The 13,733-nt window shown below is 40.3% G+C and overlaps 1 protein-coding gene across 1 annotated transcript in view; it reads left to right on the top strand.

The window, feature by feature from the left end:
• The window catches only part of CAMK4 (calcium/calmodulin dependent protein kinase IV), a 90,901-nt gene that overhangs the window by 54,229 nt on the left and 22,939 nt on the right, over window positions 1–13,733 (top strand). Inside the window, exon 5 of the mRNA XM_035100264.2 lies at window positions 3,186–3,258. Coding sequence (XP_034956155.1) covers window positions 3,186–3,258 — 73 coding nt within the window. The remainder of the gene's footprint in view (window positions 1–3,185; window positions 3,259–13,733) is intronic.

The raw sequence follows: 13,733 nt of genomic DNA, 5'->3' as shown, positions 1-13,733 counted from the left end.
TGTAGATGATATATTAATTTCTACAAAAACTAAACATGAATATACACAGATAGTGTCACTGTTACAAGAAAAATTTGATGTGGTAGAATTAGGCAAAGCTAAAAACTATATATCCATGCAAATTGAAGAAGGCAAAAATGGTTCTTATCTGATTCATCAAAATGCAAAAATAGATGATCTTGTTGAAATGTTATGTTTAAAGAATGCAAATGGGAAAGAAACGCCTATGGTATGTGGTTTCACTTTTACAGATGGCAATAACACGTTCTCTGACAAAACTTTGTATCGCTCTGCCATAGGCAAGCTCAATTTTATTCAAAGAGTTTCAAGGCCAGATGTAACTTATGCTTTTCATTTTCTGGCAAAATTTGTAGAAAAACCCACTACCCAATGCTTCAAAGCTCTTAAGAGAGTGGTGATGTACCTCAAACACACAAAACATTATAGGTTGGAATTTACACCATCTATTGACAAAGGTTTTGAAATATATTGTGATGCATCTCATGCTGTAGAGCAAAATAATTACAAAGGTACATCTGGTATGGTTTATTTTTATAATGGGTGTCCTTTTGAATGGAAAGCACAGAATCAAAGGATTAATTGTCTTTCTTCTACTGAAAGTGAGTTATATGCCTGTACTCAGGCCATCCGTGATATAGAGTGGTATTTACAAATATTTGAAGACTTAAAGATGCCAGTATCACTCCCAGTAAAAGTTTATCTCGATTCCCAGAGTGGACTTGCTATCCTGTGCTCAGAAACCAACACACAGCGCACTAGAGTGTTGAGATTACGTTTACAATTTGTAAAGAATTTGATTGCTGACAAAACAATTGTTTTTGAATATGTCCCCGGTGACAGACAAGTTGCAGACATCTTTACTAAAGCACTTCCAAAAGTTGCGCATGAAAGACATGTACAAAGTTTGTCTCTGTTTCACAATAATGAACTGCAGGGGATATGTTGAATGATTGTGTAAAAGTGTCATTATTGTTTCACTGTACCTTTAAGAGTCAGGAAAGATTTAATGACTGGGGCTCTGCAGCTGTGGAGCAGCTCTACAGGTGTTGCTGTGAAGCTGATGATGCAGGGTATATCAGGGGTGTTGTGTGTTGCCTCTGTGCTGGGCGTTTTCCCAGTGTGCTCTTGGTGGGTGGTTTGGTTGTGTGGGTATTTTGTATAAGCCTGATTTAATTTTTGTTAAATTTACTTTCTCCATTAAACCAAGCATTTGTTTAAGTCTTGGTCTCTATGTGTAAGTTTCTCAACCAGTTTCTGCTGATTTTGCTTTTAACCCTAACACCCCCCACCCCCCTGAGCTGAGCTAGATTAATCTTTTTCTCTCTCTTTTGGATCAATAGAGTAATAAAAGTGAGTCTGTGGGAAAGGTTGGCTGTCGAATGCCTCAGTGCCTCAAAATATACCAACTTTCTTGCTTTCTATTTCTAACTCAGAAGCACTTTGCAATTGATTGTTCAAGGTTATTTTGCTGTATTATTTTCATTGTACTGTGGTTATTACTATAGCATGGAGGCAATCTTCTTTTCTAAGGAGCTGTGCTGTGATCACATTTTAGTTCACGGAGCCTTCAGCCAGTGAACAGCCTGAAAACAAAATGCTGCTTCTGTACAGGAGACCACAGATTATTTCTGCAGTCTTCAAATCATTTATTCTGGAGTAGATCCATTGATTTAACTGCAACTGCCACAGAGTAAAAGGTATGAGGATTATTCCTCTACAACAGGGGTCAGCAACCTTTTTCAGCTGTGGGCTGCTCCACCGTTCCTCAGACCATGTGGTGGGCCGGATTATATTTTGAAAAAGAATAATGCCCCACAAATAACCCAGAGATGCATTTTAAATAAAAGGACACATTCTACTCATGTAAAAACACACTGATTCCTGGACCATCCGCAGGCCAGATTGAGAAGGCGATTAGGCCGCATCCGGCCCCCGGGCCTTAGGTTGCCTACCCCTGCTCTAAAATGATATTCTGTGCAATGGAGCTATGGCAATGGGAATGCTTGGTCCTATGCTGCAGCTTTTAGTAGTTGCAATGCAATCAAAAGCTCCTAAAAAGTTATGAATGCAAGTAGCATCCTGATGCTTTGTTAGCCTTAGGATGCAGTCACTTCACCTGCACTCTTAACTAGGGCTAGATGGTTTACTTCAGATTAAATCATAAAATCACTGTTACCACCTACATGCCAGGAGTATGGCCAATCTCTCAGCCATATGCATGCCCAGCCAACACAACCATGGGAATAGTTTCAGCTATATCCATAGAGCCTGGTTCAGGGTTTCCTTGTTTGGGAAGCCAACTGTGTGGTCTAGCTTTTCAGTAGTTATCAATAACAACACTGAGATTCCCATTCTGTAAAAATAAGGCAATAAGGAACAGTACTTAGACCTGAAAGTTGTATCACAGAATGAAACTAGTGTATATATACACAAAATAAAAGGCATATTATGGCCTTACCTATTCCTGACTTTTCCTGTACAGTATATCACTTTTATTTCATTATAGCTAGCCTTGGTTAGGCTTGCAAGCCATTACTTTAGTCCTTTACACACTGTCAGAAATAAATAGCATTTTACTCAGAAGGGCTTATTCCTGACTAAGTGTATGGAGTTTGTGCATCTGCCTTTTAATTCTGGAGTTCATAAGTATGAACATTTTTTATGGTAGCCTTTTAAGGATACTGCATTTATTAGCACAAATTTATTTCATTCCCATAGCACTTAAGCTGATGTCGTGAAAAACAATCTCTTTGTTATTAGCTGAGAATCAGAGTTGCTGTATACTTGGTAAATCTATTTTTAGCTATGAGCAAGTGGCTTTTTTATTCTGCAGGAGACTTCCTAGACTATAAGATGTGTCTGCTCTGATTACTGTGTGATTAATTTTTAATAGCACATTTACCTAGGTCTGTGCTTTCTGTTGAGTCTGAAGTGAAATTTTGTGCCAAGTGAAAATGTTCCTCTTCAGCCAGGCCTTGGACTGATTTGCAATCTTTGTCATTTTAAATGTGTTGGTAGGAGGGGTTGTGGGTGTGTGTCATTTTTGTTCTTGCTTTTACTATGTGTTTTGTATGTTTATGCTGTGTTTTGTTTTGTTTGTATGTTTATGCTAAGGGCAGTATACAAATTTATTATAAATAAATAAATCTTCTATTTCTTTATAGGATTGTGGAAAAGGGATATTACAGTGAACGAGATGCTGCGGGTGCCGTCAAGCAAATCCTGGAGGCAGTTGCTGTAAGCATTACTAGTCTCATAGACTCAGCTTAGAATAATCTTTCACTTACCTGGAGCAATTTGTGCAATCAATATACATATAGGTGTGACAGCTCTTGCCTACAATTCTTGGGTTGGTTTTCTGCTTACCTGTCTAAATCAGCGGCATCTTTGAGACCTAAGTGATCTTGCGATAGCAGCATCTTTCCTGCTGCACACCTGAATGATTGTTATCACAGCTCACTTTCTGTGAAACCTATTTATTTTCACTCTTGGTCATTTATGTCAAGAATGAGGAGGCAGCTTTGATACTTTCTGCTGTGTGCCAATAGCTATCCGTTCATTCTGGTAAAGCATCTTTAGTATATAATTTTTATATTTAGGCAGTTTGGGGTGTATGTTTCTTACTGTATAGAGAGTTAACAAAATAACAGCAGATGTTCAAAGGCAGCATTGAGTTTTGTATTCAAATGGAGAATGGATCTTGGAAAGGTATAAACTGAGTCCTAAAATGTGGGGCCAGATAGCATTCTATACACCAACTTCCCTGGTTACCATTTGATGGACAATGTTTTAAAATCCACATGATTCATTTTGCCCATGATGAGTGGCTGGGCATGTGGTGAAGCAGTTAAAGATTGCTTCATCCCAAACTGAAAGCTTAGCCTGAGCCATTGCCAGTGTGGGCTTGAGAAGTAATTCTACAATCCAAGCAATCTGCAGGACAGGACCTTGCATTCATTGGGTTGTGATCCAATGCTCTCTGTGCATGAGTGGAACAGACTTCTGCTTGTGCAACAGGACATCACCTTCCTCTGTCCCTCTTGCAGCCCACTGTGCACCCTCAAAATCTGCTCCAGAGGGTTGGGTTAAGTTTGGAGCAGATCATTGCATTGCGGAAACTAAACCAGCACATTGGGGTTGCTTTGCTCACCTGACCTCTCTCCATTGCTTCTGGAGGGGGGCAGGCAACACAGCAATGACATAAGGGTAATGCAGACACAATGTGGAGCCCATCTGGCACTAATTCCAATGTGTTTGCACTGCGCTAACATCTCTGCTGCCTCCCCCTCCCCTTTCCTTCCCAGTATGCAGCAGCAGCAACACAGCTGGAAGGAGGTCAGGTGAGCAGCTTTTCCTTATTCTGTGACATTTATTCTAACAAAATACAAATTAACCCTTTGCTAACTTTTTCGTACATTGCTACAAACATGAAGTAAAGGAAGTCAGAAACCATCAAGAATCAGTTCAGTGGTCCTGTGTGAGTCATCATATTTAAACAGGTCCACTGCATTTCACTGCTGATCCAAACCATTGGCAAATGGGTTTTTTTTTTAGCAGCTATCATGTTGCCTAGTACTGTAATACTGTATCAGTATTCTATGTTGCCTTCTAAATGATTACCTGTTAGCTTAAAGTTGGGGCAATAACTAGGAAGGCTCTGCTTCATCCCCATACTGACTTCAGCTTGGAGTTGGAGGGATCTTTCAAACAGTGTTGGACTTCTCAGATACAGTATCTGTAAAGTAGATGGGTGTGTGTACAAATCTTAAACTCAATCAGAAAGTGGATGAAGGCTGCTGCCACCCAGCTGAATGAGCCACATAATCAAACACAGAGGAAAGATGCAGGAAACAACCAGATTTATTCTGTGCCTGTAAACTACAACTTTCGACAAAAGTGTGACATTTTAAAGTGCCCATGGAGGAGCTGCTGCTGCTGCTGCTGCAGTGGAGAGTACCTTCAGTTTAATCTTACCTAGGAAGTAGTCACATTGAGGCGTCTGCAGTAGAAAGCAGGATCTGAGTAAACACCAGTTCAGTGGTCAGAATTATAGGTGAGGCATGATGTTCTTGGGCAGAAGACAGGAGGCACGGCGCAGGGCTAAATCTGAAAAGAGCTTTAATTGTTTATCCAGCTCAGAGATGATTGGGAGCTACTGTGCTCTGAAATACTACTAAAGGGAGCCATAGCTCAGGCCACGCTCTCTTTAAATGGTCACCTCGCCATCAAAGCAACATCAGCCCAGGCCACACACTGTAGTGGCAAAAGCTATGAAGAGCTCCCCTTGGGATTGAAGATAGGGTGGGGGCTGTAGAGGATGCACCTGAGGATGCTAGAAGAAACACCTCAGGATTCATAAATAGAGGGTGAGATGTCCTTTATTGATACCTGAAGGAGCATCTCCACCCCCTTCATTCTGCCCAGACATTGAGGTCCAGCGCCGAGGGCCTTCTGGCAGTTCCCTCACTGCGAGAAGCGAAGTTACAGGGGATGAGGCAGAGGGCCTTCTCGGTGGTGGCGCCCGCCCTGTGGAATGCCCTCCCATCAGATGTCAAAGGAATAAACAAATATCTGACTTTTAGAAGACATCTGAAGGCAGCCCTGTTTAGGGAAGTTTTTAATGAATGATGTTTTAACGTATTTTTAATCTTTTGTTGGAAGCCACCCAGAGTGGCTGGGGAAACCCAGCCAGATGGGTGGGGTATAAATTATTATTATTATTATTATTATTATTATTATTATTATTATTATTTCTCCTCTTTGGTGGAGGAATCAGCAAGGAGTGCTATCCAGTAAGAAGAAGAGTTTGCCATGAGTTCCTCCTGTGTGTCAACCCCCACCACCATGGCTTCTTCAAGCTTCTCCTCCTCATTTCTGGGGGTCATGACATGCTTCCCCATTCATTGTCACGTCAGCATAATCTCTGTGCATACATTGGCTGCATGCATGATGCTAAGGTGAATGAGAAATCCTTGCAAGTTAAAGAAACTATTTTAATCACCACAGTGGTTTGAAGCTCAGGAATATTCCACCACTACTCCCTTTGCCTTTATTGTGCAGTGAATTCAAGTCTTATTATCCATGTGCCTCAGCATGCACAATTTTATTTTAAAAGCATTAACTTGGAAACACATGAAATTACAAATGTCCAGAGAGAAAAGAGGCTGTTACAGGAAGACATTGAAGCAAATTGCCCCAAAATGTGTGCGCGCAGGGTGTGGGGGAATTAGCCAAATATTATGTTCCATTTAACTAAAGAAAAAAAAGTGAGGCATTGGGTCTCATTTTAATTCCATTGCCTTGGTTATATGGCTGTTTATACTACAAATGTCAGGTCATGAAGTGCTAGAATATTCTGTTCCATTCTGTAGGAACTGAGGAATTTCAGAACTACCGGTAATTGATCTTCTGTTGCTCTTTCAATGAAGTTCATTAGAATCCTGTTTATGATATGCTAGTTTAAATATAATGACTCACAGAGGACTACTGAACTGATACTTGATGGCTTCTAACTGACTTCCTTTACTTCATGTTTGTAGCCACGTAATAAAAAGTAAACAAAAGGTTAATTTGTATTTTGTTAAAATAAATGTCACAGTACAAAGAAAAGCTAGGATGCAGATGCGATAGAGATATAACGTTTAGGAAAAGAGAGCCAGTGTGGCATAGAGGTCAGACTAAGACTGAGGAGGCAGAAGTTAAATTTTCACTCAACATGAAGTTTGCTGGGTGTTTTTGACTGACCTTAAACCAAGGAACCAATGCAGTATGGTGGAACATGGCATGCTAGTAGTTGCAGCCACTGGGAGTGCTGTAAGTGAGCAAGTGGCTCCAACAAAGAGAGGTCCTAAGGCTTTTGCTCTACGAGGGCAGACACATGGCTTGGAGCCTAGAAGTTCCCTCGAGATGTGTTACCACATACATTGGTAGGTCAGCCTGGGTATTTGTGTCCATGTGGAGGTGATTGGTTCATCAGGAGTGCAGGCTCTGAAAGACCTGACTTAGGGTTCTTGGCCCCCAGAGCCCCCACTGTGGCTTAGGCAATTGGGAACCAACATCCCATGGGCAGTCCTGGCCCACAAGAGTCTCAGTTTAGCCCTTGAGGGCATCTTCCCCCCAAAAAAAACCCCACGCCCACCTGTCAATCAGCTGACATTCTTCCAACGGGTAAGTGACAGCTGATGGGCAGAAGGCGAAGTTCAGTTCTGCTTTGGCTGCATACCCCAGTTCCTTGTAGCTCATCATGCTTATGTGCGTGTCTTTTATGTCCGAAAGAATTATTCTCATTCCCATGTTCTGCCACTTCCCTTTGCCTCATTTTCTGCCAGTGCATCTGACTCCCAAGTTGAACATCCAGGTTATAGAATATCCAGGAGTCTCCTTGGCAGGTAATTCCACACACTGAGCTTTTCTAGATGTATCGCACAGCTGGTAGGAATGGATTAGCATGTTACCCTCTCTAAACCCTAGTTAAAATGAGTTGTGGGACATAATTTTCTACAGTAGATATGATCCAGGATGATGATTGACCCTGGGATTCATATAACAATTCATATAATTAGAAGTTCTATGGTAAAATAAGCCCCAGTCGCAATGTTGTGTTATGTGCATTTGCGCTTTTATGTGGAAATAAACAAAAGCCTACCTCTGTTAAACGAACCATGCTTTCTTCTTCTAACCACTTTTTAAAAGGCTCTGGGTGATTATTTCATGTCCTTTAGCAAATGTATAGGAAAACAGTACATGCCGTCCCCCGTAAAAAATATTACTCAAAAGTTTACCTTTAGGACACAGTTTAAATAATAGTAGAAGGGCTTTTATTTTTCCGTTGTTTGTGTCTACTAAGAACCCCTTTCAAAAACTGATAAATGAAGTAAACTATAAAAGGAGAACTCACATTCATCAACTTGGGGAACCGAAGTAGGATTCCTAGAACTCTGCCTTCTTCCAGTGGTTTTAAATTCATGAGAAAAATTGGGCAATGATTCAGTGTCCATTCAGAAACTGAACTTTTGACAGTGTTTATTTCATGAAATATTGAGTGCTCTGGTCATTAATTTATTGTCAGGAGTCAATTTTGATTTATTTGCCTTTGCTTTTATTCTATAACGAAGTGTAGACATAAATAATAGTATGGACGATTAGCACATAAACATTGCAAAGTATTTAGTCTTAATTTGTTTTTCTTGAACTGTTATAGAATAATAGAGTTGGAAGGGTCACCTATATCATATGAATACTTTAAACACACACATCTTAGCTTGCTTTTAAAAAATAATAATAATGAAATAGGCAAATAGTTTTTTATGTGAACTATACACTAGAGCAGGGAGAAGGCAATTTTTTGTGGTAGTGCACATGTATAAGGTCCCAGGTTCATGACTAGTTTCTCCAGCTGAAGTAGCTCAGCCCTTTAAAAGATACTGCCAGTTAGGGTAAATAGTACTGGACTGCAGACCCTAAATCCAGCTCGAATAAAGGCAGCTCCTCAAATATATCAACTGTTAAACTTAGGTCCAAACCAAACATTAAAATTAATTTTATGATTTTTAAAAAATGAACTTTCCAATATATCTATCCAGATTTTGAATGGAGAATCCAGATTCATTTTTGAATGTGAAACACTTACCTCAGCAATTTGAATCAAAATGCTTTTAGCCTTAACAGATTTTCCTGACTGAAACCTGTCAAAATCAAAACATGCGAAATCTCATGAAGCCGTCTACTACTAATTATCATTGCATGTTGTCTATCAAACGCTGTCAGACATGAAATACAGTTGAATGACAACCAACTTATTGTCGAATATGAAACATTATTTCATTGCAACTTCCAAATATCCATTTATTTCCCCCTCTGTAAAACAAAGGTAAGTTGCAAAACTTTGCAACTGTGTTGCAAAACTTTGCAACTGTGTCTAAGGAAATTGGAAGGTCAGTTTGGCACAGAGAAAAAGCAGAACTCAAGACCTAAGATTGGAGGAGCTGGGTGCTACAAAAGCCGCTGGAGAATCAGGAAGTTGGGAAGAAGCCAAGGGTCTTCACAGAGAGGCCTATTACCAGAGCCGGTCATTCTCTTCTGGCAAGCTACAATTAGGCATGATGGACAAAGTTCTACCCTGTTTCTCATATTTTAAGGCATCCCCATAAAGTAAGCCATAGCAGGATTTTTAAGCATTCAAGGAATATAAGCCATACCCCGAAAATAAGACATAGTGATAGGAGCAGCAGCAATGCCGGCCGCAGCAGCAGGAGGAGGAAAAAAATAAGACATCCCTTGAAAATAAGCCATAGTGTGTTTTTTTGAGGAAAAAATAAATATAAGACGTGTCTTATAATATGAGAAACACGGTAGAGCAGGCATGTCAAACCTGCGGCCCTCCAGATGTTTTGGCCTACAACTCCCATGATCCCTAGCTAGCAGGACCAGTGGTTGGGGAAGATGGGGATTGTAGTCCAAAACATCTGGAGGGCCGCAAGGTTTGACATGCCTGTTCTAGAGTGTGTAGGTCATCAACCTAATACCTTCTGGAATGAGTCCACAGCAAACAAAACATACTGAAGCAATTGTGCTAATACAAGACCCATGACACTTCACTAAACTGCTCTGCAACCAGCAGGCCGTTCAAAGCAGGATGCAATAAATTTTATTCACAAAGTTTTTTGTTAACATGTTGCGACGAAAGTCCCTCTCACTTTCCGTCTTATAACTCTGACCTCTCAATTATTAAAAGCTCTAGCAGGGATTTCTGAGGTAAATCAAACCTCCCACTTATCCCTCTAGCCTTTCTTTAAACCCTCTAGCACTCGTGGGTTTTCAAAAATAAAAGAGAGTCCTCTTCCACCCTAAACATGACCAGGTACCTATATAGACTTGGGGCTATAAATAAGACTGTTCCTATGTGTGCTCAGATAAGGGTTTCCCTTCACTAGAACCTCCCTTACTGTAAAGCTAGCCTCCTTCCTGAGGTAACTTTATTATCACTCAGAACCTGTCTCCTCCTTTAGCCCCCCCCCTTTCTTGGTGCTCTCTCAGCCACAACCTAACCTTTCTCCTCTAAAAGGCAGTTTTGACAGTTTAAAAGAGTTCCCCACCACCTGGGTTCCTGGGTACCTTAGCTGGAAAATGAAATAGACGATTACTAATGTGACACTTTAAAGATGGATATTTATTGGCTTGAATCTTAATGGTTGCTTTCTGGTAACATTGGTACAAACTTAATTTCACAGGTAACGTTCTTGGTAATCAAATAACAGAATACCTATCCACTACTTCACCTACTCTAATTCTCCCTTCTCCACAACCACCCAAGCTCCCACACAAAAAAACCCCAACCGCCAACTGACATAACTGTTCCCCTTTCCATTTAAACCCCATGCAGGCCACGCCTCCCATGGAATGTTGCTGTCAGTTAACCAGGAGTCTGGGTTAACCCTTCGATAGGTCGGCTGCGAAACAAAAACATAACATAACCGTTTCAAATTTGCCACACATGTCATAACAGATCACTGAGTAATCACTCAACTGAGTAGTCCGTAAGAACCTAAGAAGAGCTGTGCTGGACAAAAAGCCCATCTAGTCCAGCGTTCTCTTCTCCAGATGCAGGACGTGGGTGCAATCGTACTCTCCCAGCTGCAATCCCTAGCAAGTACAAGGTGAGTCTTTAAAAAGAGGCCCCGTGGAACATGTGTACTCTGTATCCACGGGGCCTGTTTTAAAGGACTCACCCGTAGTATTCAGAGGTGGTACACAGCCAGCATTAGGAGCCATTGACCATGATCACTATGTATGTACTATTTCCATTGTCCCCAGATACCCTAAGACTCAGAATTACCCAGAAAAGCTCCAATGACCAACATTTCATTGATGCAACAGTGCAGAACCATAATCATTTCATTGATCACACCGCCATGACTGCTCAATATGTTCAAAAGCAGAATCTAGACCTGCTTAGTTATTTTTGCCCAATTATTCACTCTACGTGCACTTTAGTTGTCATCCTTGATATTTCAGCATATGCAGCTCTTTGTGGTGCCCAGGGATTACTTGAGCTCTAGTCAGCGGGAACAGTTAGTAGTAATCTCATTGCTGCTCTGCCCAACTGAGAATTTCCTGGCTGAACTTGACAACAGTTGATAGGCACTAAAATACACAAAACACGTGGAATTGTTAACAGCGTTAGAACCATTTCTGTTTTGAGGAAATTATACAGGTATTTTCTGCGGTTCCATTTAAAAATGAAGCACACCTGCACAGTAATGAAAACTAACCTTGCCAACATACAAATATACCAAAAAGGGTACCTCTGTGTGCCTGAAAATTCAGTAATGCTGATTTAGCCAGCATTCTCGAATAAGCTAGAACTTCATGCTATAGCTATAGACATGCAAGGTTAAATCTCAAGTTCTGTTGACTCTACATCCTGCTGCAGACAGCATTGTGCCAGCTCTGTTGTGGTCTGCCTTTAGATATGAGCCAGCATCAAATCGATTTTAAATGAACATCCTTTGTAACACTGCAGATACTGTCATATCCTCAGGAAGCCTTTCATCTGTGAAAGCAAAGACTGCAGTTCTGAAACCCTTTGAGTTCAGTGCACTTGACTTGGTATTCCAAAAAAAGCTGCTTTATATTTATGAGTTATTCAACTCAGGCACAATATTTTATTAATGGTTATATATTTTAAATTACTCTTTCCTTTCTTTCGGCCATTTTCTTTTGTACTAGTACTTTTGGTAATTTGGAGCCATTGTGTACAAGCTAAATTAAAACCTGCCATTCTCATAAAGAGCAAGAAACCACTGGCAATTTCAGAGAAATATTGGTGCCTTATTGCTTTATATAACCAAGTTCCTTTGCTCTCCAGCTTTGTATATTAATCTGCAATAATACAAATGCAACAGAGTAGAGGAAAATGCATCAGTGTATTTTTGCGTATGCGTGGAGGTGTACCTAAGCTCCCGAGCACCCTTGAGAAGGAGCTATATTAACCCTCCCCTCTATCCCTTACACCCTTGGCAAGGAGCTATACTGGGAGATACTATGGACCTGAAAGTCTAAAAGGGAGTCTACAGACTGGTGGGCAGGTTCCTAGCCACTCCAAATCAGAGTGGAAAGGTATGATTTTTGTGCCTGCCCTCCCAGGCCTGCTCCCAGCCCACCTGCCAAACGCTTACACAACCCAGCTCACCTGCCAAACTTGGCCACAAGGCTGGTCCTGATAAGAATCTTGTTTGTGGAGCCGAAAGGATTCCCCATCCTAGGCTAGAGAAGGAAATAATCTGATCTGAAATAAGGAAACTTTAGAGTAGAAAATACATCCAGGGCAATGGAGGATCTGTCAAACTACCTTCACCTCTTCTCACACCTATTGCTAACATATGGACCAAAATGTACGAAGCTTTCATCGTTTACAAGTGGGACACTAATCTTAAAGGATGCTTGACTCCTGCAGAGGAAGAAGCAGAATGGAAGCTGTTTGGACAACCCAATCCTGTCAGATTAGGTTTCAGGACTATTTGCCTACGGTCATTTTAAATTCCCAGTGAAGCTCTTCCTCTCACTTGCTTCTGTGCATGAATGACAAATGAGGAGTGCAACTGTGCAGCAGTCCGTGTAAGACAGCACTCACACTAATTTTACATGTCCAGGCCTGGATATTTTGCCATGAGAAAGTGACTTGTATCACAAGCGTTGGAATATGTAGAGGTGAAATTTGTAAACAGGAGTGAAGAGGACAGCTGACTGTAGCCGTAACGTTCTGATTCAGCAGCAGAGCAAAGTTGCAGTGGTTATTTCAAATTAAATTCGGAAAAACAAACAGATATTCAAATAATTTGGGAAGCTAAAAAAGCAGTAATCAGAGGGTACTTTATAAAACAAGATTCAATACGAAAGAAAATCAATGAGAACGAAAAAAAGAAACTTTACGAGGAAATAAGAAAAAAAGAAAAAGAACTAGATAAACAACCTACCAACGAGAAAATTAAAAAGGAGTTAAAACTATTGCAAACAGAATATTCATGTAAAATAGATCAAGAAATGGATAAAAATTGGATAATGTATAAGCAAGATAATTTTGAATTTGCAAACAAACCAGGGAAATATTTGGCATGGAAGTTAAAAAAAAAGAATTAGTGAAAAGCGGATAAATAAAATCACAGTAAATAAAGAAGTCATAGACAACCCTAAGAAAATAATAAGAGAATTTGTCAATTTCTATAGAGAATTATATAAGGAAGATCTGAAAATAGGAGAAGAAGCAGAAAAATATCTAGTTAAACATAAGATCCCACATATTACTAAAGAAGAAATTAAAAAGTTAAATGCCCCAATTACAGAAACAGAAGTTAGGAAGGCAATAAAAAAGATGAAAATAGGTAAAACTCCCGGCCCCGATGGTCTGCCAACGGAATATTATACAAAAATGGAGGAAATAATAACCAATCCACTGGTGGAAATTATGAACCAGGTGATGAAAACAGGCAAAATCCCGGATTCTTGGAGGGAAGCTTATATAACACTCATACCCAAGCAAGGGGGAGACCCAGAAAAGATGACAAATTATAGACCTATCTCACTCCTAAACTGTGACTATAAAATTTTCACCAACATACTGGCTACAAGACTGAAAGAAACAATAAAAGATATTATACACCCAAACCAGTTGGGTTTCCTCCCAGGGAGACAGATCTCTAATAATACGAGGAACA

Source organism: Zootoca vivipara, chromosome 11 (genome assembly GCF_963506605.1).
Source record: "Zootoca vivipara chromosome 11, rZooViv1.1, whole genome shotgun sequence".
Taxonomy (NCBI): Eukaryota; Metazoa; Chordata; class Lepidosauria; order Squamata; family Lacertidae; genus Zootoca; species Zootoca vivipara.
The sequence above is the reverse complement of the archived record's forward strand: the minus strand, read 5'-3'. Positions and strand labels throughout refer to the sequence as shown.